At 49.2% G+C, this 25,467-nt stretch overlaps 1 protein-coding gene across 7 annotated transcripts in view; it reads left to right on the top strand.

Moving 5' to 3' along the window:
• LOC111859939 (adhesion G protein-coupled receptor L1-like) overlaps positions 1 to 25,467 on the top strand; it is a 119,772-nt gene that overhangs the window by 78,042 nt on the left and 16,263 nt on the right. For 3 of the 7 annotated variants that reach the window (XM_072711831.1, XM_023843113.2, XM_072711833.1), the window contains exons 4-11: positions 4,128 to 4,237; positions 17,425 to 17,632; positions 20,071 to 20,335; positions 20,831 to 21,158; positions 22,491 to 22,799; positions 24,133 to 24,236; positions 24,623 to 24,808; positions 24,929 to 24,967. In XM_072711831.1, the coding sequence (XP_072567932.1) occupies positions 4,128 to 4,237; positions 17,425 to 17,632; positions 20,071 to 20,335; positions 20,831 to 21,158; positions 22,491 to 22,799; positions 24,133 to 24,236; positions 24,623 to 24,808; positions 24,929 to 24,967 (1,549 nt within the window). Of the gene's footprint in view, positions 1 to 4,127; positions 4,238 to 5,817; positions 11,878 to 13,890; positions 14,020 to 14,250; positions 14,361 to 16,352; positions 16,490 to 17,424; positions 17,633 to 20,070; positions 20,336 to 20,830; positions 21,159 to 22,490; positions 22,800 to 24,132; positions 24,237 to 24,622; positions 24,809 to 24,928; positions 24,968 to 25,467 lie in introns of those variants that run through there. The other 4 variants (XM_023843115.2, XM_072711832.1, XM_023843117.2 and 1 more) reach the window with 4 other exon arrangements.

Raw genomic sequence — 25,467 nt, 5'->3', positions numbered from 1 at the left:
AATCCATCTCTGTTCTACACAACAAAGGGAGAACATTCAGACTCCACACAACATGGGAAGAACATGCAGACTCCACACAACAAGGGGAGAACATGCAGACTCCACACAACATGGGGAGAACGTGCAGACTCCACACAACATGGGGAGAACGTGCAGACTCCACACAGCATGGGGAGAACATGCAGACTCCACACAGCATGGGGAGAACGTGCAGACTCTGCACACCATAGGGAGAATGTGCAGACTTTGCACGACATGGGGAGAACGTGCAGACTCCACACAACAAGGGGAGAACATGCAGACTCCACACAACATGGGGAGAACGTGCAGACTCCACACAGCATGGGGAGGACGTGCAGACTTTGCACGACATGGGGAGAACGTGCAGACTCCACACAACATGGGGAGAATGTGCAGACTCTGCACAACATGGGGAGAACGTGCAGACTCCGCACTGCATGGGGAGAACGTGCAGACTCCACACAACATGGGGAGAACGTGCAGACTCTGCACAACATGGGGAGAACGTGCAGACTCCGCACAACATGGGGAGGACGTGCAGACTCCACACAACATGGGGAGAACGTGCAGACTCTGCACAACATGGGGAGAACGTGCAGACTCCGCACTGCATGGGGAGAACGTGCAGACTCCACACAACATGGGGAGAACGTGCAGACTCCACACAGCATGGGGAGGACGTGCAGACTCCACACAACATGGGGAGGACGTGCAGACTCTGCACAGCATGGGGAGAACGTGCAGACTCCACACAGCATGGGGAGAACATGCAGACTCCACACAGCATGGGGAGGACGTGCAGACTCCACACAGCATGGGGAGGACGTGCAGACTCCGCACAGCATGGGGAGGACGTGCAGACTCCACACAGCATGGGGAGAGCATACAGACTCCACATAACACACAATGTTAGGACGAAAATCGAGCCGCCAAAAATGGAGGTGTGAGCCAGCAGTGCTACTCACCGAGCAGCTACACTAGCCTTCTATGCTACATTTACTCACTAGTGCATTTCAATCCAACGGGCATTTCAAAGGGTTAGCAGGTAACCCGCCCTCTTGTTATCCAGTCCAATGACTCGAAAAGCCAAGGTTTCTTACCGAACAGACATTTTACTCATTGCTTTCTCAACAAACAAGGATGTGGATGTTTAAATTCCACAAGTGTCCTCTAAGAGGTATGAGGAACATGCTGTTGCACCAAGGATTGAATTGGTCTGACTCCACCTGAAACACCATCAGAATACGCCTGCCAATCATAGTCCTGATCCCAAGGCACATGCATGCTCAAACGTAAGTGCGTGCAAGTCCTGTTTGCATTTGCATTACAATTATTTATTTGGCAGATGGTTTTCTCATTTTTTGCACAGGTCTTCATAGATAATTGCTAATCCTACATAGCAAAACTCTGAAGTTCCTTAACTAATGCTATGCAAATCAATGGTGAAAAGGGAAGCAGATTAACAGACATTTACATAGGAAGCAAGGATTTCTATCAGCACAGATGCTACTTTGTGTGAAACTGCATATGTGTTAATTTTGTGTGAGTGGACATAATAGTCTCTCGGACAGTGTGTGTCTCACACTGTGTGTCTGTGTGTGTGTCAGAGAGTGTGTGTGTCAGAGAGTGTGTGTGTGTGTGTGTCTGTGTGTGTGTGAGTCTCAGACAGTGTGTGTGTGTGTGTGTCTGTGTGTGTGTGAGTCTCAGACAGTGTGTGTGTGTGTGTGAGTCTCAGACAGTGTGTCTGTGTGTGTGTGCATCTCTGACTTTGCATTTGTCTCAGACTGTGCATAGCTGTTCAGGGGGGCAGTGTGTGGCTCGGTGGGCTGAGCCTCTGAAAGGCACCAGCTCACATCTGCAGCTCCATGAGGACCTTAACCCCCGGGTTCCTGGGCTCTGCTATGGGTGGCTGCCCATTTGCAGCCAGCTTGCTCTCACCTACAAGGCGGAGGCACAAATAGAGTTTCCCCACAAGGGTCAATTTAGTACGAGTTATTATCATCGTCTCTTAGACTGTGTGTGTGTGTGTGTGTCTCAGATTGTGTGCGTGTTTGTGCTGTTTTGATGTCAGCAGTCTGATAAATATACTTTCCTGTAGGCACAGTAATAAAACTTTACGGGGGGAGGTAAACACCGCTTGCCATTTTACTGATTTTCAGCCGCCAGAATACAGTTGACTTGCTTGTTCCCCTGAATAGAGACCAATGTCTGTGTCTCTTTTACTCTGGCTCAAAGTGTAAACATTATCCTTTCTGTCATTTTCTGTCTTTACATAAGATATGACTAAAATATGGATATGTTCGATTTCCTTGAATTTATCCTGTGTAGTCCACTACCACCCTCACTGAATGCATCCTTTAAATCATACAAATCCACACTATAGTGTTCCATCTCAGCTGTGTCCAGCCAATGAGTAATGTTTACTGCCTCCTGTCTGTAATGCTTACTGTCTGTCCCCTCTGTGTCCTGTGTGTAATGCTTACTGTCTGTCCACTCTGTGTCCTGTGTGTAATGATTACTGTCTGTCCCCTCTGTGTCCAGTGTGTAATGATTACTGTGTCCCCTCTGTGTCCTGTGTGTAATGATTACTGTCTGTCCCCTCTGTGTCCAGTGTGTAATGATTACTGTCTGTCCCCTCTGTGTCCTGTGGGTTATGCTTACTGTCTGTCTCCTCTGTGTCCAGTGTGTAATGATTACTGTCTGTCCCCTCTGTGTCCAGTGTGTAATTATTACTGTCTGTCCCCTCTGTGTCCTGTGTGTAATGTTTACTGTCTGTCCCCTCTGTGTCCTGTGTGTAATGTTTACTGTCTGTCTCCTCTGTGTCCAGTGTGTAATGATTACTGTCTGTCCCCTCTGTGTCCTGTGTATAATGATTACTGTCTGTCCCCTCTGTGTCCTGTGGGTAATGATTACTGTCTGTCCCCTCTGTGTCCAGTGTGTAATGATTACTGTCTGTTTCCTCTGTGTCCAGTGTGTAATGATTACTGTCTGTCCCCTCTGTGTACTGAGTGTAATGATTACTGTCTGTCCCCTCTGTGTCCAGTCTGTAATGATTACTGTCTGTCCCCTCTGTATCCTGTGCGTAATGATTACTGTCTGTCCCCTCTGTGTCCAGTGTGTAATGATTACTGTCTGTCCCCTCTGTGTCCAGTGTGTAATGATTACTGTCTGTCCCCTCTGTGTCCAGTGTGTAATGATTACTGTCTGTCCCCTCTGTGTCCTGTGTGTAATGATTACTGTCTGTCCCCTCTGTGTCCAGTGTGTAATGATTACTGTCTGTCTCCTCTGTGTCCTGTGGGTAATGTTTACTGTCTGTCCCCTCTGTGTCCAGTTTGTAATGATTACTGTCTTTCCCGTCTGTGTCCAGTGTGTAATGATTACTGTCTGTCTCCTCTGTGTCCTGTGTGTAATAATTACTGTCTGTCCCCTCTGTGTCCTGTGTGTAATGTTTACTGTCTGTATCATCTGTGTCCTGTGTGTAATGATTACTGTCTGTCTCCTCTGTGTCCAGTGTGTAATGATTACTGTCTGTCCCCTCTGTGTCCTGTGTGTAATGATTACTGTCTGTCCCCTCTGTGTCCTGTGTATAATGATTACTTTCTGTCCCCTCTGTGTCCTGTGGGTAATGATTACTGTCTGTCCCCTCTGTGTCCAGTGTGTAATGATTACTGTCTGTTTCCTCTGTGTCCAGTGTGTAATGATTACTGTCTGTCCCCTCTGTGTACTGAGTGTAATGATTACTGTCTGTCCCCTCTGTGTCCTGTGTGTAATGATTACTGTCTGTCCCCTCTGTGTCCTGTGTATAATGATTACTGTCTGTCCCCTCTGTGTCCTGTGGGTAATGATTACTGTCTGTCCCCTCTGTGTCCAGTGTGTAATGATTACTGTCTGTTTCCTCTGTGTCCAGTGTGTAATGATTACTGTCTGTCCCCTCTGTGTACTGAGTGTAATGATTACTGTCTGTCCCCTCTGTGTCCTGTGTGGAATGATTACTGTCTGTCTCCTTTGTGTCCTGTGGGTAATGTTTACTGTCTGTCCCCTCTGTGTACTGAGTGTAATGTTCACTGTTATCTTCAGTGTAAAGCCGTTTTCTCTCTCTCCCTCAGGTGCAACAACCGTACCCAGTGTGTGGTGGTTGCAGGGTCTGATGTCTTCCCTGACCCCTGTCCAGGGACCTACAAGTATCTGGAGATCCAGTACGAGTGTGTTCCTTACAGTGAGTACTGGCAGATCATCTCTTCAGCCCCTGGTATCCTTACCCCACCTTCTCAGTCCCCACCCTTTCCTCCTGCCACCCCAGACCCCTCACCCTTCAAGTGTCAGATCTGTCCAGACCCACTGGCATCCACTCTCTCTCTGTCTCTCTCTCTCTTTCTCTCCCTCTCACACTCATGCACACAAGCGCACAAGCACACACTCTCTCGCACTCACACAGACGCTCTCTCTCCCGCTCTCTGGCACACGTGCACACACACATGCACACACACACGCACACACACCTCTAAACCCCTTTTTTTCTCCATTAACAGTGCAGAGCTTGGTGACTGAGGGGGATTTTCACACACAGGCTGAAGTGAAACACCTTTGGTGCATCCATCACAGCAGGAGTCCATAGCAAATACTAACAAAGTGTGGATAAACACACACAGACACACACAGATTTGCTCACTTTTGCAGGGAATTTTCGCTGTCTTCAGGATAAATGAAAGTTATGAGTCTCAGTGGAAGCCAGTGAGGAAGGAGACTCTCCTGCATGATTTGGCGCATTTAGTTTCTTTCTAGGATGGGTATAGCCTTTAAAAATGGCGGTTATCTCGTGGAGACATCTCCACGAGGACTCCACAAGGTCAATTTCAGAGGTGATAGAGGAGGAGAAGCAAAGACAGACACATGGGCAGAGATGAGCCTCATGGGGACCATGCCAATCAGCCCATGCTCATGCTGTCTATCATCTCAGTGGCATGAAAGATGGGGCCGTGCCTCCACACCCAGATCCAACCAGGAAGTTTTTTAGTTTTTCAGGGAGCATTGGTTGTGTGTTTTATGTGAGAGAGATCCATGTGAGGCCCAGGGCCGCATTATCTCACAGATTTGGGCATGTGGCCGTTTCTGCGGGACAGAGCTCTGCTCCTACCTAGAGGGACAGGCCTGTCTCATACTCACTGTTTACTATCATCACATTTCAACACGTTTCCACAACTATAAATGAAAACACACCCACGAGCAAACTACTGGAAGGGCTGTTAACCTGCACATACACAGGCACACGGGACCAGCTGCATTTGTGTGAAAATCTCCCATCAGGCTGTGCGCCCTCCCTCTCATGTGACGTAACTCTCCGGTTACTCCCACCCCCTCACTGTGCTGCTGTCCTTGCCTCCTCAGGGACTTTGAATCTGGGGGAGGGGCTTTATTGCTTTTGGTGGTGGTGAGAGAAGGTCAGTTGTGGAAGGATTGCATTTGCATTGGGCCAGTGGAAAAGCAGTGTGAATTCTTCACTTTTTTCCCTCTAGAAGGTCCCAGGACGTTAAGCAGAAGAGGACCTCCAGTATCAGTCTCCACCTCTAACCTTGTGACTCTCTTGTTCTTTCTTGTCTTCCCTGCCTCCTTCATCTCTCCCCTATTCTTTGCTTTTCCTCCTCTGCTTCTCTCACGCTCTTCCTCAGTTGACCTTGAAATGTCTCTTCCTCTGCATTCTCACTCTCTCTCTCTCCCTCTCTCTTTTGTCTCTTCCATTTGTCTCTTTTTTGCAGGTTTTAGGGCAACTCAGTTTCTATGGTGATGATTATAAACAGATAACAGTAGTCTTTACCACTCAGCACTTGGTTTCCCATACTAAAAACTCATTCTACTAGACAGTAACATCCTGCTTTAATAAGCTGAATTTAATTTATTTCTACTCCTGTCTGCCCACCTGTTTCACAGAGCCAATCAGACAGTGGCCAGCAGTGTAATCTAAGGTCTGTGATTCCTCTTGAACGTTTTGGACTGCATGAGACCAACTGACAGGCTTTGGTCTTATCCCACATCAGTAACATTTAATGCACTGACAGGCTTTAGTCTGTCCTCATATTTACAGTGTAAGGCCTACTGGCAGGCTGAAGTCTGTCTTCACATTCACTGTGTAAGGCCTACTGACAGACTAAGGTCTCTCCTCACATTCACTGTGTAAGGCCTACTGACAGACTGAGGTCTTTCCTTACACTTACTGTGTAAGACCTACTGACAGACTGAGGTCTCTCCTCACATTCACTGTGTAGCGCCTACTGACAGACTGAGAGGTCTTTCCTCACATTTACTGTGTAAGGCCTACTGACAGACTGAGGTCTCTCCTTACATTCACTGTGTAAGGCCTACTGACAGACTGAGGTCTCTCCTCACATTCACTGTGTAATGCCTACTGGCAGACTGAGGTCTCTCCTCACTTTCACTGTGTAATACCTACTGACAGACTGAGGTCTCTCCTCACATTTACTGTGTAAGGCCTACTGACAGACTGAGGTCTCTCCTCACTTTCACTGTGTAATGCCTACTGACAGACTGAGGTCTCTCCTCACATTTACTGTGTAAGGCCTACTGGCAGACTGAGGTCTCTCCTCACTTTCACTGTGTAATACCTACTGACAGACTGAGGTCTCTCCTCACATTTACTGTGTAAGGCCTAATGACAGACTGAGGTCTCTCCTCACTTTCACTGTGTAATGCCTACTGACAGACTGAGGTCTCTCCTTACATTCACTGTGTAAGGCCTACTGACAGACTGAGGTCTCTCCTCACATTCACTGTGTAATGCCTACTGGCAGACTGAGGTCTCTCCTCACTTTCCCTGTGTAATACCTACTGACAGACTGAGGTCTCTCCTCACATTTACTGTGTAAGGCCTAATGACAGACTGAGGTCTCTCCTCACTTTCACTGTGTAATGCCTACTGACAGACTGAGGTCTCTCCTCACATTCACTGTGTAAGACCTATTGACAGGCTAGGACCCTCTGGAACTCAGCAAAGGAGTAAGGGGTATACGCTTCAATGTTACTTTAGATAGGAGTGTCAACTAAATGACAGGAGCTGGGGACCACATCAGAGGCCAGTGCCTTTCTTAGCTCCGCCCTTTCTTAGCTCCGCCCTTTCTTAGCCCCGCCCTTTCCCTTTGCAGACTGGTGCTGGAACTGAGTGGTCGGTGGCGGCAACTAATTATGGCAAATCGGGCGTCACTCAGCACCCCGCTGAGGTTTGTCACGCATAATTAAATCATCTTGTCACACGTCGCGCTCCAAACAACAGCTTGGCGTGAAGTGTTAACGGAGACCCATGTCAGCGTGCCTGCTCGCTCGCTGCCCACGTTTCTCTCTCAGGGGTGTGTGGGCGCAGGTGCCATTTCAGAAAGAGGTTGCTCGGCAACATGCCGTGAAGCCTTCGGTTCTTTGAGCAACGCACATGGACGGACCAGCCTATTCCAATCTACAAAGACACAACGCCATCCAGATAATGCAGATGTCAGGCATGGGTCCAGTCTGGTGATATAAATGTAAGTTTAACTGGTAGGAACAAGGTGCAAGGCTACTTCCACAGCATAATGACTATCTGTAGAGGTAGTGAGAAGGGTCACGTGCCACGTGCAGGTGAGTGTGCATGTGCACTGGGCCTTGACAGTGAGCTACAACCTGAACCAACACCTTAGTTCATCCTGCAAAAGTCAAACACTGGCAATATGATACATGGACCATAAATTGAGGCAAATGAAAAAGTAATAAATAGAATAGAAATATGGAGTCATGAAAACAAACATGACATAAGAAAACATGGACATTAAGACAGACGAAAGAAATACAGTGAACCACTTGATCAATGGGGAATGATTGTGCAAATTTGTCTGGACGTGGATGAGCAGAAATGTGCAAGAGATTTCAGATTCAGAATTTTGAGTCCAGAGTTATTAGCCCTGTTCCAGTCTTAGGATGGGAGGGGCCCAACTCTTCAACTCTTTTATATTCTGAGGATAAAAGTTGGAAATGTCTCATCAGCAGTGGAGTTTAAAGTGCCGTTGAGGCATTACCTAAAACTCCACATATGGTCTCCTTTCCTGCTGGCAGGGCATGTCGTGGCACTGCTTAGGAAAAGGCTGACTGGCATCAGAGTGTCGCTCCAAGCCCAGGTACCAAGACTAAGTGAAAAAATTACTTTGAGGGGAACAGACTGTGTGGTCGGGCCACGCCCCTTGTTGCTGATTGGCCAACACCCTCTACTACCAGATGTGGTCTGTTTCTTTTTTCAGGAATGGAAATGCTGGCATGGCAGCAGGTAAAGGCCATGGGATTGTACGGGGGGTAAGGGGAATTTGCAGATCAGAGGAAGTACGGTAACGCAGCTGCTCCTGGTTCTGCCGAAAGCACAGGCCTAATTCTCGCTCCCAGGGCTTCCGGGCTTTTTTTGCCATCGCTGTTATCGTACCCGCATGTTGCACAGTGATGCAAGCTGTTATTTTATTTACTGGCTGAGCCGTAGGCGTGACGGGGATGGGGGGGTGCCATGCCACCGTGATCTGTAATCTATGTCTGCGTGGCAAAAGAACAATGTGTGAATGTGTGGCGACTCAAGGGCCGTGGTGCAGACTTCTCCTTTCCTCCGTAATATCACTAAAAACCCTCATCCTCTCACAGTCTCCCTACACCCCGCCATGGAAAAATGCAACCCAACAAGCAGAGCTGAGACTATAGCAAAGTTTTTTTTTAAATAAATAAATAAAATAAAAAACACCATGTCATCTGGATGGCTCTGTGAACTGTCAGTGGAGACAAATCAGGGTCAAGCCTGATTTTCTGTGAACTAATGACATCACTTTCTGTGAGCTCAGGGTGTGTGTTTTCTCTCTTCCATAGCAGGACCTACAGTAAGATGGACAAGATGGACTTCCTTGACTTAGTCTTACCATCTGTCTTTCTATTCCATATCTTCACATCTTTATTCCTTCTCTATCTCTGATTCTTCCTTTGTCACAACTCCTCTCCTTTGACTGACTTCTGCTCTTATATGCTTTCTCTTTCACCGCATTCCTCTCTTTTGTCGTTGTTCTCCTCCCGTGCTCCTTTGTTCCTCGTCTTCTGAGGATAGAAATGTGTGTCTGTCAGAAGTAGGAGTCATACAGGCGTGAAGGATGCTTTCTCACACTCCTGCAGCACTGCATGATCTATAACAGGATCAGAGACCACTAGGGAGGGTTAAAGCCCGGGGGTGGACCTTCAGCCTTCCGGACCTGTGGGGTGCATCAAACTTGCTTCACCTCAGCCCTTGATTAATTAATATTTAGGCAGGAGGTTCCCCTCACCAGGAGTCAATTAGCTGCTCATCCTCCCCTTATGGTTACCTCAGGGATCCACCCTAAAGTTTGAGGCTGTCATTAGGCTTGGAAGTTCACATTTTATATACCGGTTCCAGGGCTGTCGTTGTGGCCCACCGGTCATGCAGGCCGTGTCCCACCAGAGTGCCATGACCACAGGCAATAGCCTTCTAGCAGCAATATTAGCTTATCTAGCAACGTGGCACAGCAGCCACTTCATCCCTGTGGTACAGTAGCTAAATTAAGCAATATGCTGCGTCACGTTCTTTGCCTGACATAACAGAGGGGCAAAAAATTAACAACACGCTAGTTATCAATGAGGGACAGCAGTAAGACTTTAGCAGCATGCTAGGGCAGCCACCTCATCAACGAGGCACAGCAACAAGACTTTACCAGCATGCTAGGGCAGCAGCCTCATAGATGAGGCATAGCAGTAAGACTTTAGCAGCATGCTAGGGCAGCCACCTCATCAACGAGGCACAGCAACAAGACTTTACCAGCATGCTAGGGCAGCAGCCTCATAGATGAGGCATAGCAGTAAGACTTTAGCAGCATGCTAGAGCAACTGCCTCATCAATGAGACACAGCAGCAAGATGTTGGCAGCATGCTAGGGCTGCCGCCTCATCATCGAGGCACAGCAGCAAGACTTTATCAGCATGCTAGGGCAGCAACCTCATAGACGAGGCACAGCAACAAGACTTTAGCAGTATGCTAGGGCAGCAACCTCATCAACGAGGCACAGTAACAAAACTTTAGCAGCATGCTAGGGCAGCCACCTCATCAACGAGGCACAGCAACAAGACTTTAGCAGCATCCTAGGGCAGCTGCCTCATCAACGAGGCACAGCAACAAGACTTTAGCAGTATGCTAGAGCAACTGCCTCATCATTGAGACACAGCAGCAAGATGTTGGCAGCATGCTAGGGCAGCCGCCTCATCATCGAGGCACAGCAGCAAGACTTTATCAGCATGCTAGGGCAGCAACCTCATAGACGAGGCACAGCAACAAGACTTTAGCAGTATGCTAGGGCAGCAACCTCATCAACGAGGCACAGTAACAAAACTTTAGCAGCATGCTAGGGCAGCCACCTCATCAACGAGGCACAGTAACAAAACTTTAGCAGCATGCTAGGGCAGCCGCCTCATTAACGAGGCACAGCAACAAGACTTTAGCAGTATGCTAGAGCAGCAACCTCATCAACGATGCACAGTAACAAAACTTTAGCAGCATGCTAGGGCAGCCGCCTCATCAACGAGGCACAGCAACAAGACTTTAGCAGCATCCTAGGGCAGCCGCCTCATCAACGAGGCACAGCAACAAGACTTTAGCAGTATGCTAGAGCAGCTGCCTCATCATTGAGGCACAGCAGCAAGACGTTAGCAGCATGCTAGGGCAGCAAGCTCATCAGTGGGGCACAGCAGCAAGAGTTTAACACTATGCTAGGGCAGCAATCTCATCAATGAGGCACAGCAACAAGACTTTAACAGTATGCTAGGGCAGCAATCTCATCAACGAGACACAGGAACAAGACTTTAACAGTATGCTAGAGCAGCAACCTTATCAACAAGGCACAGCAGTAACACTTTAGAGGTGTGCTACAGAAATAGCCTTTAGCAGTTTCCAATGTGCGGTTGCTGTCTAAACTGCAGATGCTGCACACATTCACCTCCTCTGGTGACTTAAATTCTCAATTGGAGAAATTAGAGTAAGGGTAGGCGATGGGACAAGGGGGGAATGGGGCGTAGGTGTGCCATTTTTCTTTTATCTGGGAGAGAGGTGGAAAGACTCTGACTTTCCCCATTCCGACTCGGAGCCTATGCAGGCCTTTCCCTCGCTGTTTGCCGTGAGCAGGCACGTAAAACTCCATCTATCTCCTTCAGCTCTGCCTCTGGGGCTATTCTCCCCTCCCATCTTTCACCTCAATCTTTCCATCTGCCCATATGAATCTTCCTCCTTCTGTTGCTTCTTTCTGGATCTCCTGGCTGGATCCCTCTCAGTTTCCTCCCGCCTGTCTCTCTCTCTCTCTCTCTCTCTCTCTCTCTCTCTCTCTCCTCACGTCGCTGATGTGACTGACTCAGTGTTCTTTCTCTGGATAGCAGTATGAGGGGCGGATGACGGATGAAGACGGAGGGCTGATTTCAGCTGAGCTGCTTGGGGGGGTGTCTGTGAATGCCTGCTGCTGGGGCCCATGTCGTGGGGGTTATTCTGTCTTATTGAAAATGAAAATGAGGGCTGTTGATTCCATGTCCCTTTCACGCCCTTCATTTTGTGCCATCCTTCTTCTAAAGATTGTCGATTGTAAACAACCCCCTGAACAAACCATTAACTTGACAGAAACATGAAGTTAAAAAAGAAAAAAACTAGAAAGGACAACCTTTTATTTAATCTCAATTTTCTCTTTTTTTCCTACACCTTTTTTCTTTCACTCTCTCTCTCTCTCTCTCTCTCTCTCTGTCTCGTTCTATTTCTTGTTCTTTCTTTCTCTTTTTTCCGATGCTTGAATAGAAGTGGACCAAAAAGGTAAAGACCACAATGAACATAACACACGTCCTTTGCTCCTCCCTCCTCTTCCACCCCTGTTTTCCTTGGCTCCTCCCCTTCCTGTCCCTAGCTCTGCCCCTTCCTCCCTCATTCCTCTGGCCACTCCCCTTCCTGCCCCCCCCCCCCTCCCTCTCCTAGCCCAGATCCTTTGTGTCGTGGTCATGTTTGATGTTGATTATCTGTCTCCCTTTGCTTTCTCAGTCTTTCTCTCTGTCTTCGGGCCCTTCCCTCTTTATACCTTATAACCGAGGCTCTAGAATCTTCCTGATTTCTCCCCTTTTACTTGCTTCTGATGACATCAGCCTGATATGCATACAACCACACAGCGACTCACAAAGCAAAAATGTCACTTGTGACTCAGTGGTTACGATCCAAAGAGCTCAGATTCAGTCTTTGCATAACTTAAAGCAGTTACTGTTGTTTCTCCTAACCCAATTCATGCATTCTTCTGCGCATTCACAATGCTCTTATATATGCACGCGTCCATGCGTACACATACACACTCAGAAACACACCTGTTTTTCTTTCCCTGTTGTGTGTGGCCGTGAGGGTGCATGCTGATGTATATGTGTGGAAATGCCCCGGGAGAGCGAAGATGTGCTCGCGAGTGAGTGTGGCACATGTATGAGTGTGGTTGTGAGTTCGTGTCTGTGAGTGTGTGTGTGGGTCTCTGCACTCAGACCCACAGCCCGCCCCCTGCTCTTTCAGCTTTCTGATGCCCGACTCTGTCGTAATGGATTCATCTTTGGTTTGATCTTCTGTCAGCCACATTCGATCCTTCCAGATCCCAGTGACTCTTTCTGCTCTCCATCGTTTTGTATCTGTTTGTCTCTCTCTCAGTCTCTCCTTCTTTCGCTCGCTCTCTCGCCCTTTTTTCTTTGCTTCCTTTAGGACAAATTCTTTGTTTCTTTTTTGAGCAAAATAAATCCTTTTGAGACGCCACCTGTAAAAGCAGCTCGAGTCATGTGACCAGTCTGTCTCTAGCTCCTCCCATTTCCAGGTGCCTCCGTATCACTCTCACCCCCAGCCTTCCATCTGGTCTCCTCCTCCTGCTCTTTTTTTGTTGGATGGTTGATCTCTCATCTCCTCATTTTCTGCAGCAGCGGTGTCTGACCCCTACCTCATACTATCCTCTTTTCCCCACCTCTTCCTCCCCGTTTTGTCCTTGACCTCCATTTGTGCTGCTCGAGGCACGTTTGCTCACTGTCTCCGGTGTGTGTCGCAGGCCTGCTTCATCTCTGATACTGTCTGCCCACTGAGCTTCTGTGTGTGTTTGCGTACGGAAGGTGCTTCCAGGAGCTTGTGTGGCCATGTTTCTATATGAATGGGTCATTTCTGTAGGCTCATGTCTTGCGTGTGTGGGCCTGTGTGATGCGTGCGCGCGCGCGCGTGTGTGTGTGTGTGTGTGCGTGCACGTTGGGGTAAGGAAGTCCGGTTCCACTGCAATGACGGGTCTCGCCGTGGTTACAGTGCTGCCATCGGTGCTGACCGCACTCAGGTCCGTGTTAAACTAATCCTGAGTGACTTTCTCCTTACCAGCCTGCTGGAAGGGTCTGGCCTCTGCTGTAGGGGAGCTACGGATTCACTAGGTCTGGTCCTGCTTCCCAAAAATCCCAGAGACTGAGCGGCTAGCCACACTGATTGGATGAACTTAGCCCCGGTTCCTGGGAAGCTGGGGTCTCATTGGCGGAGCTCTCTGAGCCTGGAGTCTCCAGGTGTCTGATTGGCGGAGAGCACTCTGGGGATACTGGTCTTGAGGATATCCAGGACTGAGCCCACCTACCTGCAGGCTGTCTCCCGACTGTCTCTGCGTCTGTCCTTGTGTCTTCCGCGAGGTTATGACCTTTGTCATTGCAGGCCGAGCCGGCTCCGCCCCACGGCCCCTAGCGACTCACCAAGCGAGTCCTCATCTCCATTGACCTCCCAGCTATATATATACCTAGAGAAATATATATAGAGAGACTGACCTTGTTTTCATTTCCTGGATTTCAGTTCCTCTCCCGCTGGTCCCGCCTTCCTCGTGAGTGACAGCTCACATCACCTCACAGAATGCAGCCCCTCCCCCTGCCCGTCATGCTGTCCAATCCTGTTTTCTTTTGTCTCCATGCAACACCAAAAAAGGTCTCCTTTTTTCTGCCCCTAGTCTCGCTCTCTCTCTCTCCTTCCTCTCCCTCTCTCTCTAACTCTGTTTTATGACAGAGGCAAAGCCTTTGTCCACTGATTAACAATTAAGACTTTACGTTTGCCCTCGTCTCTGTGGATGCTGATTGACTGCCTGGAATTGATGGATTGGTTATGAACTGTTTTTTTTTTTTTCCATTTCACGATGTGCTGCCCTGCTGTGGTGCCTAGGCAGTGTTCTCTGGTCTGGGGCAGGATGAGTCTGATGGGGGGGGCGTGTTGGCTGGCAGGGCACGGAAACGCTTCAGTGCGCACGGTGGTCTGCGGTCTGTCACCTGCAGGTGAGAATGGGCACCACCTGTTGGACAGGTTGTAGAGAGGAGCGCCAGCTGATCACCAAAGCTCTCTGCCCCCCACACCCTTCCTTCCACACAAACATAGACACAAAGTCATCTACACCCCCAAGCACCTTTATATGCATACATACCATGTAAACGCAAAGCTTACAGCATGAAATCCATGCTATTCCTCTATTTCTGTCACTTCCTCATTCTCCCCATCTGTCCTTCCCTTTCTCTCCCTCCTTCTTGACTTGTTTTCCTCCCTCTCTGCCTCTTTTTGTCCCTGTCTCTCCAAACACACTGAATGCTAATCAGCTCTGCTACACATCGACCTGTTGTTTCAAAATGGAGCTAGCCTGTGTTTATGCCAAGTGCAGCTCTGCCCCCTGCTGGTCAAGCTGCGTACCAAGCAGTAACAGGTGCTGAATTCAATTAGACCAGGCAGGATTTCAATCTGCTACAGTACATCAGCCCACCTGTGTGGATGGTCGGGCTGGAGAACAGCGGCCCGCCAATAGGTGGAGCCCCCAGGGTGAGTTCGCCCCCACCAAGGTTAGATACACCAGAACTAATCCAGTGTAAGAAGTGAGATGTGAAGCAGCTTAGGTGTGTTTTACACCTTTTGCATCAGTAATCAATGCTTTGTTTTCTCACATGCCAAAACTGCCATTTCAGTCACAGACTTTACTGAAATGCTGAGTGCAGGGCTAGCTGACAGTGTTTATGAGAATTACCCCAGTGATCGATGCTTTTTTTCCTCACATGGCAAAAATACAATTTCAGACTTTCCTGAAATGCTGAGTGCATGACTACCTGACAGCATTTATGAGAATTGCACCAGTGATCGATGCTTTGTTTTCTCACGTGCCAAAACTGCCATTTCAGTCACAGACTTTACTTAAATGCAGAGCGCACAGCTAGTAGCTCACATTGTTTATGAGATTTACACCAGTCACTCCTGTCCTTGCTCTTCATATTCTCCTCCATTTCCTTCGTTCTCCTTTTCTCTTTCCTCCACACATGAGCCTCTATGTCTTCCTGTCCCTTTCTCTTTCTCCATCCTATCCATTTATTTCTTACTCTGTCCTCATCTCCACCACCCTCCTACATCCATGCATCTTCTTTTTCTCTACTTTACCTCTAGTCCTCCATTATCTCTTCAGCACTAGATCCATGATGCCTCTTCTGCTCTTCCATCCATCTTAAATGGTTGGCATTCCATCTTCTGATCCCCTGTTTCTCACATGCCTCAGTGGTCACATTTGTCTTCTATATTATTCTATATTCTTTGCTTGTCTCTCCATCTAGCACTCCTCTACTCCTCCTTTACACCTCCCTTATTTCCACCTATATTGTCCTCCACTCTCCCCTTTACTTCTGACTGCCCTGCCTACCTATTTCCTGTTCCTGACCTTTTTATGCTTTTACTTTTGCTCTGCTCCATGGAGCGAGGGAGACGGACAGAAAGGAAGTTGACAGGATACGGGGTCAGTGGGAGCGCATGTGCTGCATAGCATCTATCCTCTGGCACACATGAGCATCTCACTGCGGAGGGGGCATGCTCTCCCCCCACGTCACGGTATCTTCACGGTCACCCACATGAGGGACGAGGATAGAGACGGGACCCTCTGGTGAAGTTTTGGAGGGGCATAGGTGTAGGGAGACAGATGGAGGGCTACAGCAGTGGGGGGGGGGGACACTTGTGGTCCAGCTGATGAGGAGCAGCGGGGAGGCTGTTATGTAAGTGACAGGAGGTGAGTAAGGAGGTGTGCTGGCAGGTAAGGTGAGGAGTGCCGAGGGAGGGATCCCAGGCCCCGGTGAATATGCCACATGCCCCTACATTTACTCTGGCCCTTTAGCTCCTGTGGCTAAGTTAATGCAAAGGGGCGTCACGCACTAACGCAGCTGCCTTCCAGGTTGTAACGCGCCTGCCCCCCCCCGCCCCCCCCCGCCCCGTCCCACACACTCACCTATGCTCGTTCTCCTTCTTGTTTTATTCCGCAGTCTGCTTTGCTAATGCCTAACATTCTTAACACATTCTATTGGCAGACTGGGAACATCCGTCTCATTCCAACATTCTCGCGGTGTTTTACGGGAGGAGCCCATGGGGCCTTCTGCCTGAACGTTATGTACGTTACTGTCTTTTTTTTCAGGTAGACTTGTAATTCCTCGCCTCTTAAAGCAGCCCATTTTTAATGTCATGCTAAGACACACCCCTCCTGATCTGCCCCTCCCCTCGTGGGTGGAGCTTGCAGTTGCTATACTTGTGGACTGTTTATCTCTGTGCAGCGTGTTTCCCGCCTTTTTCCGCCGTGGACTCGGCCAGTTCCCCTAACACTGTGGAGCACGTTACCTGGCTCCATGCCCTTGTATAACCTCTCCCCTTGCCTCCTTGCCCTCCTGCACATCAGCCCGCGCTCCTACCTCTCACGCCCCAAACCATGGAGGATGACTTCCTCCCAGGGATAAGGTGTTAAAAGGCCACAGACACACACACTATGTTCACTCTTCCTTCCTTCTTTGCCTCCTCCCCCGCTCCTGTCCCTCCTTCATTCTCCTACCCCATCCCACTCACTGTCGTGCAATGTGAGCACCACGTGTGTCACGTCTGCTCCTCTTCATGTATGTGTGACGTGCCATGTGCGGTTCTGTGTGCATGCGTTCCAGTGGCTGTGTGCCAGCGCGTCTGTCGTTCCCGTGTGCGTGTGTGTTTGGCTCCTGTGCCCCCCTGTTTAAACACTGAGCTCTGGTGCCCCTGCAGGGGGATGCCCCCCCCCATGCACTTCACACTGCCTGGGCCTGAAGCTTGAGGGTTAGGTGAGAGACTGTGTGGCCTATAGCCACTCCACATCCATCCATGGCCCCGCCTCTCTGACCGTTTACTGCTCTCTCTCTCTCTCTCTCTCTCTCTCTCTCACTCTCTCCCTCTGTCTTTCTCTCTCTCTCTCTCTCTGTCTCTCTCTGCCTGGTCACGCGCTGCTTTTATATCTCTCTATTTATCTTCTGCCGCTCTCTGTCCTCTCCTTTTCTCTCTCCCCCCTCCCCCACCTAACCCCACCCCCAGTTTTCGTGTGTCCCGGGACCCTCCTGAGGGTGCAGCAGGCCAGCTCTGTGCAGGAGGCGGAGCACCAGTCGGGGGCATGGTGCAAGGACCCGCTGCAGTCGGGGGATCGCCTGTATGTCATGCCCTGGACGCCGTACCGTACAGACATGCTGTATGAGTTTGCGTCCTGGGACAATTTCCGACAGAATCGTGCCACAACCACCTACAAGTAAGTACACCCTGCTGCTCTGGCTGTGAACCTCCCTCTAGCCTGAGTTGTGTGTGAGAGTCCTGTGTGTGTGTGTGTGTGTGCATATGAGCCATGTCTGTGAGCTACTTGCTAAGATTCTGCATGTGTGCAAAGTGATTTTCTCAAAGTTCGTAAAAATCGGGTGTCTGTGTCACAGAGTAAAGTCTAAGGGTTTTTTCATACCAGTACTTTTTAATCCGGGTAAAATGGACTCGATTAACCTCTTGGTGTGATTTGTTTGGGTAGGTGTGAACACAGTAATCACACTCGCATGTGGAACAAATCAGGCGTACCGAGGTGCTCTTGGTTCGGTCCCAAACGGACTCTGGAGTGGTTCGTTTGTGGTGTGAACACGATCCCCCCTCAATCTGACCCTTCCAGGTCTCCTCCATGAGTTGGAGCTAAACTCTTCCTGCAATCATGTGCACTTTGCTTTCTGGGATGAGGCTGAGCATGCAAACTGGTAGCAGCCAGGCAGAGAGGGAGAAATGAACTGACGTCTTACTTGGTTTAGCAGCAATATACGTTGCCTCCTTGGAATCTCGGTAGATGACAACATGTGTCCTCTCCTAAAAACAGCGCATAAAACTCTGAAGTTTTCAAAATGTTCAGACAATGGCTGAAAGAGAGAGGATTTGACCAGTCAACTGAGCAATACCATGTGAAAGTAAAAAAACTGAGGCAACAATACATGCATAAAAGTAAGAGATGCCAAATTGCATAGCCCAGGACACAGGACCTTCTTCCTGTATTTACTGCACAGCCCAGGACACAGGACCTTCTTCCTGTATTTACTGCACAGCCCAGGACACAGGACCTTCTTCCTGTATTTACTGCATAGCCCAGGACACAGGACCTTCTTCCTGTATTTACTGCATAGCCCAGGACACAGGACCTTCTTCCTGTATTTACTACATAGCCCAGGACACAGCACCTTCTTCCTGTATTTACTGCATAGCCCAGGACACAGGATCTTCTTCCTGTATTTACTGCATAGCCCAGGACACATGACCTTCTTCCTGTATTTACTGCATAGCCCAGGACACAGGATCTTCTTCCTGTATTTACTGCATAGCCCAGGACACATGACCTTCTTCCTGTATTTACTGCATAGCCCAGGACACAGCACCGTCTTCCTGTATTTACTGCATAGCCCAGGACACATGACCTTCTTCCTGTATTTACTGCATAGCCCAGGACACAGCACCTTCTTCCTGTATTTACTGCATAGCCCAGGACACAGGACCTTCTTCCTGTATTTACTACATAGCCCAGGACACAGCACCTTCTTCCTGTATTTACTGCATAGCCCAGGACACAGGATCTTCTTCCTGTATTTACTGCATAGCCCAGGACACATGACCTTCTTCCTGTATTTACTGCATAGCCCACGACACAGGATCTTCTTCCTGTATTTACTGCATAGCCCAGGACACATGACCTTCTTCCTGTATTTACTGCATAGCCCAGGACACAGCACCGTCTTCCTGTATTTACTGCATAGCCCAGGACACATGACCTTCTTCCTGTATTTACTGCATAGCCCAGGACACAGCACCTTCTTCCTGTATTTACTGCATAGCCCAGGACACAGGACGTTCTTCCTGTATTTACTGCATAGCCCAGGACACATGACCTTCTTCCTGTATTTACTGCATAGCCCAGGACACAGGATCTTCTTCCTGTATTTACTGCATAGCCCAGGACACAGCACCATCTTCCTGTATTTACTGCATAGCCCAGGACACAGGACCTTCTTCCTGTATTTACTGCATAGCCCAGGACACATGACCTTCTTCCTGTATTTACTGCATAGCCCAGGACACATGACCTTCTTCCTGTATTTACTGCATAGCCCAGGACACAGGACCTTCTTCCTGTATTTACTGCATAGCCCAGGACACATGACCTTCTTCCTGTATTTACTGCATAGCCCAGGACACAGGATCTTCTTCCTGTATTTACTGCATAGCCCAGGACACAGCACCATCTTCCTGTATTTACTGCATAGCCCAGGACACAGCACCTTCTTCCTGTATTTACTGCATAGCCCAGGACACAGGACGTTCTTCCTGTATTTACTGCATAGCCCAGGACACAGCACCATCTTCCTGTATTTACTGCATAGCCCAGGACACAGGATCTTCTACCTGTATTTACTTTTTGCTCTTGCCACAGAAACATCTGACCAATAAGCAGAATGAGCACTCTCACATGGTTTGTAATAGTGCATTGTTGCTTTCCTTGTGTGCTTCTCTGTGTGAAAGCAAACCGAGCTGGGGGGAGAATGCTACAAGTTTACAAACTCAGCAACTAACTCAGACCAGAAAAAGCCCTAAGACCCTAAGAAGCTCTGAGCCTCAGTTATAAAACAAGATGTCCAGCTAAAAATGGAGGCTGGTGTCTTTTCTTCTCAGGCTGCCAAACCGAGTGGACGGTACGGGCTTTGTGGTGTACGATGGCGCCGTATTCTATAACAAGGAGCGCACACGCAACATTGTCAAGTACGACCTGCGCACACGCATCAAAAGCGGTGAGGCCATCATCGCCAACGCCAACTATCACGACACGTCACCTTACCGCTGGGGCGGCAAGTCCGACATCGACCTGGCCGTGGACGAGAACGGCCTGTGGGTCATCTATGCCACAGAGGCCAACAACGGGCGCCTGGTGGTCAGCCAGGTGAGGGATCTAGGAGGGGTCAGGAGAGGTCTGAGGGAGGTCTGAGGGAGGTCAGAGGGAGGTCAGAAAGAGGTCAGAGAGGAGTCAGAATGGTCTGAAGGAGGTCAGAGAGGAGTCAGGGAGATGTCAGAGAGGAGTCAGAAGGAGGTCAGAGCGAGGTTACAGAGGGGTCAGGAGAGGTCTGAGGGAGGTCAGAGTGAGGTCAGAGGGAGGTCAGAGAGGAGTCAGGGAGATGTCAGAGAGGAGTCAGAAGAAGGTCAGAGCGAGGTTACAGAAGGGTCAGAGTGAGGTCAGAAAGAGGTCAGAGAGGAGTCAGAAGAGGTCAGAGGGGTCAGAGCGAGGTTACAGAAAGGTCAGAATGAGGTAAGAGAAGGGTCAGAAGGAGGTCAGAGAAGGGTGAGAGAGAGGTCAGAGGTCAGGGTACATGCATGTGTGCTGGTTTGGCTTGCATCTGCAATGCTGAGCATGCTGACCCCCCTCCCCCACCCCCCACAGGTCAACCCGTATACGCTGCGCTTCGAGGGCACCTGGGAGACGACCTTCGACAAGCGGCTGGCTTCCAACGCCTTCATGGCATGTGGGGTGCTGTACGTCGTGCGCTCCGTCTACCAGGACGACGACAGCGAGGCAGGCGGCGACCTGGTGCTGTACGCCTACAACACCAACCGCGGGCGCGAGGAGCCTGTGCACATCCCTTTCCCCAACCCCTACCAGTACGTCTCCTCCATCGACTACAACCCTCGCGACAACCAGCTCTATGTGTGGAATAACTACAACGTGCTGAGATACCCGCTGGAGTTTGGGCCGCCTGACCCTACCACTGGTACGCAAACCGCTGTGGTCATGTGTGATCAGCGTGTCAGTGTACATGAATGCATTGTGTATGTGTTTGAGAATTTGGTGTATTTCAGGACATGATGCAAAGAAAGTGAGCCATTATTTGGAAGAGTGGGAAGTGGTCCTGGTCAAAAAATAGTGAAGAAAAAGTGAAGGCACTAAAGATGTAAAACAAACTTAAGTAAATGAATGTAAGCGGAACAGATGCTTATCAGCCAGGAGTGACTGAGTCAACATCCACGATAACTCTGTCTCTGGTCACATGACTGGGCGTTTCCCTCTGAGAAGGTCACGCTTCTGTTGTGGATTTAATAACTGCAGAGTTAAATACAGCTTCATTCCTGCTGTCAGCAATAAACTGTGCATACCGTGATTTATGAATATTAATAACTACCAGCCTGCCGTAATTAGTCACAGCGGAAATTGCAAAAGCTTGGCAAAGAATTGGTATCAACACTAGGGACACTTTGATATTTTGACTAATCCTGAGTCACTTGTGGTGTGGATGAGGTGACTAAAATAGTCTTACTTATCATAAATACCTTCACGATGTTAAGGCATTTTAGTGCCGTTATTACAAAGTTGCAGTGTTGTTGCAATGTTATTAAGATGTTAAGATTTTGTTCTGATGTTAAGATGTTATTGGGATATTGTGACATTGTTATGATGTTAAGATGTTATTGGGATATTGTGACATTGTTATGATGTTAAGATGTTATTGGGATATTGTGACATTGTTCTGATGTTAAGATGTTGTGGCATTGTTGTGATGCTGCTGTGATGTTCATCAGCCAGCTCCAATGTGCCCAGTGGAAACCCCCAGGAAGGACCTTTCTCACCTAAATGCCCCATGTCAGCTGATTCCTCTCATTAAATCTAGTCTTAATTACACACATTATCTCACTATTGAACTCAAGAACAAAGCTTCACTTAATTCAGTAATTTCTTTCAATTGGTGTTTTTTTTTTTAAATTATAACATATAGATGCAGAGAGGCACTGCACCAGTATCGCAGTGCACAGTGTGTCACACACCACAAAAGATGTTGTGACTACCTCAGTCTTAAGAACATAAGAACATAAGAAATTTACAAACGAGAGGAGGCCATTTGGCCCATAAAGCTCGTTTGGGGAGAACTTAACTAATAGCTCAGAGTTGTTAAAATCTTATCTAGCTCTGATTTAAAGGAACCCAGGATTTTAGCTTGTGCTACACTAGCAGGAAGACTATTCCATACTCTAACTACACACTGTGTAAAGAAGTGCTTCCTACCATGTGTAATCGACCCCCTGCTTCCTCTCCCCCCCCCCCCCCCCAGACCCACTGACCACCACGCAGGTGAGCAGCACCGCCTCCCCCAAGCCTCTGACGAGCACTGTGGCGGGACACACCCCGGGAGCCAGCACGGCCCGCCCACTCCCACCCACCTCTCACCCTGTGGGGGCCATCAACAAGGGGCCCGATTTGCGGCCCATCACGGCCACGGCTCCTGTCACCCGACGCCCCCCGCGTCCACCCCCGGGGGCCGAGCAGCGCCTCTGTGAGGGCAGGGTGGCCCGTGGCGTGCAGTGGCCGCCGACCCAGAGGGGAGAGATGGTGGAGAGGCCCTGCCCCAAGGGCTCGCTGGGTACGTACCTTTGTGTCCTTACACCATCTGCAGAGTGTCCATCTGTCTGTGTGTGTTTGTGGGTATGTCAGTGTTCCTGTCTGTGAGTTTGTATGCACCTCGTTTGTGGGTGCTGGTTATGAATTGGAAGACTTTGAGTTTGAGAGCAAAGGCTCTGCACTGATTCCAGTGCAGCTCTGAAATTCCAGCCATTTCTTACTGTGAGTGAATACCTAATCCCCAGCCCTTTCTCGCTGTGAGCGAATATCTAATCTCCGGCCCTTCCTCATTGTGAGTGAATACCTAATCCCCGGCCCTTTCTCGCTGTGAGCGAAAAACTAATCTCCGACTCTTCCTCGCTGTGAGTAAATAGCTAATCCTCAGCCCTTCCTCGCTGTGAGCGATTAGCTCATCCCCGGCCCTTCCTTGCTGTGAGCGAATAGCTAATCCCTGGCCCTTTCTCGCTGTGAGTGAATAGCTAATCCCTGGGCTTCCTCGCTGTGAGCAAATAGCTAATCCCTGGGCTTCCTTGCTGTGAGCAAATAGCTAATTCCTGAACTTCCTTGCTATGAGCAAATAGCTAATCCCTGGCTTGATGGAGGCCATTTCAGCGTGGCACTCCTTGTGCTCCCCTACTAGCTTCCGAGCTGTTGTCCTTCCCATGAACTTGTGGCTGCCAGCGGCTACTGGCCTCTCTGCCCCCTGCATCTGCCGCCCCCCTCTCTTCTCGACTTTTGGGTTCACTCCGATGTGCAGGAAAGGCAGAGTCGGCTCGTGACTGCCTCCCATCCCTGCCACCCCCAAGTCCATACTGTCACACGCATGCTGGGTAAAGTTCTCCATGTAATGCCTGTGATTTGATTTAAAAGTAACCTTCACTTTTTTCTTGATGCCATGTCTGTTGTTCTTTGCAGAATCACTCTCCTATTCCCTTTTAATCTTTCTTAATCCCTGCATCCTTCCTTCCATACAGCGCTAATACCTCCCTGCTCCTTCCTTTAATGATTCTCTTTATCTTTGTTGTCTTAATCCTTTCTGACTGCTGTTTCCTCTATCTATTTTTCATCGTTGCATTCTCTCCCTCATTCCCGCTTTCTTCACCCTTGCTTTCTCCCCCTTATTCTGTTTGATCTGCCCATTCTTTCCCTCCCTCTATTTTGCATCCCTACACTCTCTCCATCACTCCCTCCATCTGTTTCTTCACCCCTGCATTCTTTTTTCTCCTCTACGAGTTATTCCTCCATTTCCTCATTTCTTCTTCACGTCCCTTCTCATACCTATCCCTTTATTCCTCTCTTCCTTCCCATCTTCATTCCTCTCCTTTATCCCTCACTTTCTCTCCTGCTGTCTCCAGGCATTGCCTCCTATCAGTGCTTGTTGAACCCAGTCATGTGGAACCCTCGTGGACCCGACCTCAGCAACTGCACGTCACCCTGGGTCAACCAGGTGGCCCAGAAGGTACCAGTGAGCATTACATATTTCTCTCTCTAAGTGTCACCACACCTTTTCCACTCTCTGTGAGCTGTGTCTGTGTTCCCATCTCTTTGTCTCTGTCTGTGTCCCTGTCCCTATATGATATGCCTGACTGCCTGAACTTGTACCTTATAAATATCATGGATGAAATATAAATATAAATACCATGAAATATATGGACAATGCAGTACATGAGGATTGTGAGTAGTAATGGGGTAATGGATGAGTGTTACCTCCATCTCAAACGTCATGCATCTCCATCCATCATGAACTCCAACCAAATCTGATTGCACATGTATCCAGGGTCTGAGGACATCTTCCTGCCTTTAGCTGTATGCTGACAGATGCTCCATCCTCGCCCCCCCACCCAGATCAAGAGTGGCGAGAATGCAGCCAACATCGCGGGTGAGCTGGTGAACCACACGCGCGGCCGCATCCACGCCGGTGACGTCAGCTCATCTGTGCGCCTTATGGAGCAATTGCTGGACATCCTGGATGCGCAGCTGCAGGCCCTGCGGCCAGGCAACAAGGAGTCAGTGGCCCGCAACTACAACAAGGTGCAAGGCGCTATGGCAGTGCAGACACATGCGCGCACACTCACGTGCTTGCATGGCTGATAGGAGGCACACACTCAGCATTAAATGGTCACCTGTTTTCTCTCATTTTCTTCCTTGTAGCTGCAAAAGAGAGAGAGAAACTGTCGCGCTTATATCCAGGTACAGACCTGTATCCCTGTCCCTGTGCTCTCTTTGTGTCAGTCACTGTGTCACTGCTGTGTGCCGTCCTTGTGCCAGTCACTGTGTCACTGCTGTGTGCTCTCTTTGTGTCAGTCACTGTGTCACTGCTGTGTGCTCTCTTTGTGTCAGTCACTGTGTCACTGCTGTGTGCTCTCTTTGTGTCAGTCACTCTGTGTCACTGCTGTGTGCTCTCTTTGTGTCAGTCACTGTGTCACTGCTGTGTGCTCTCTTTGTGTCAGTCACTGTGTCACTGCTGTGTGCCGTCCTTGTGTCAGTCACTGTGTCACTGCTGTGTGCTCTCTTTGTGTCAGTCACTGTGTCACTGCTGTGTGCTCTCTTTGTGTCAGTCACTGTGTCACTGCTGTGTGCCGTCCTTGTGCCAGTCACTGTGTCACTGCTGTGTGCCGTCCTTGTGCCAGTCACTCTGTGTCACTGCTGTGTGCCGTCCTTGTGCCAGTCACTGTGTCACTGCTGTGTGC

Source organism: Paramormyrops kingsleyae, chromosome 5 (assembly GCF_048594095.1).
Source record: "Paramormyrops kingsleyae isolate MSU_618 chromosome 5, PKINGS_0.4, whole genome shotgun sequence".
Classification (NCBI taxonomy): Eukaryota; Metazoa; Chordata; class Actinopteri; order Osteoglossiformes; family Mormyridae; genus Paramormyrops; species Paramormyrops kingsleyae.
This window is presented reverse-complemented; position numbering and strand designations above follow the sequence as displayed.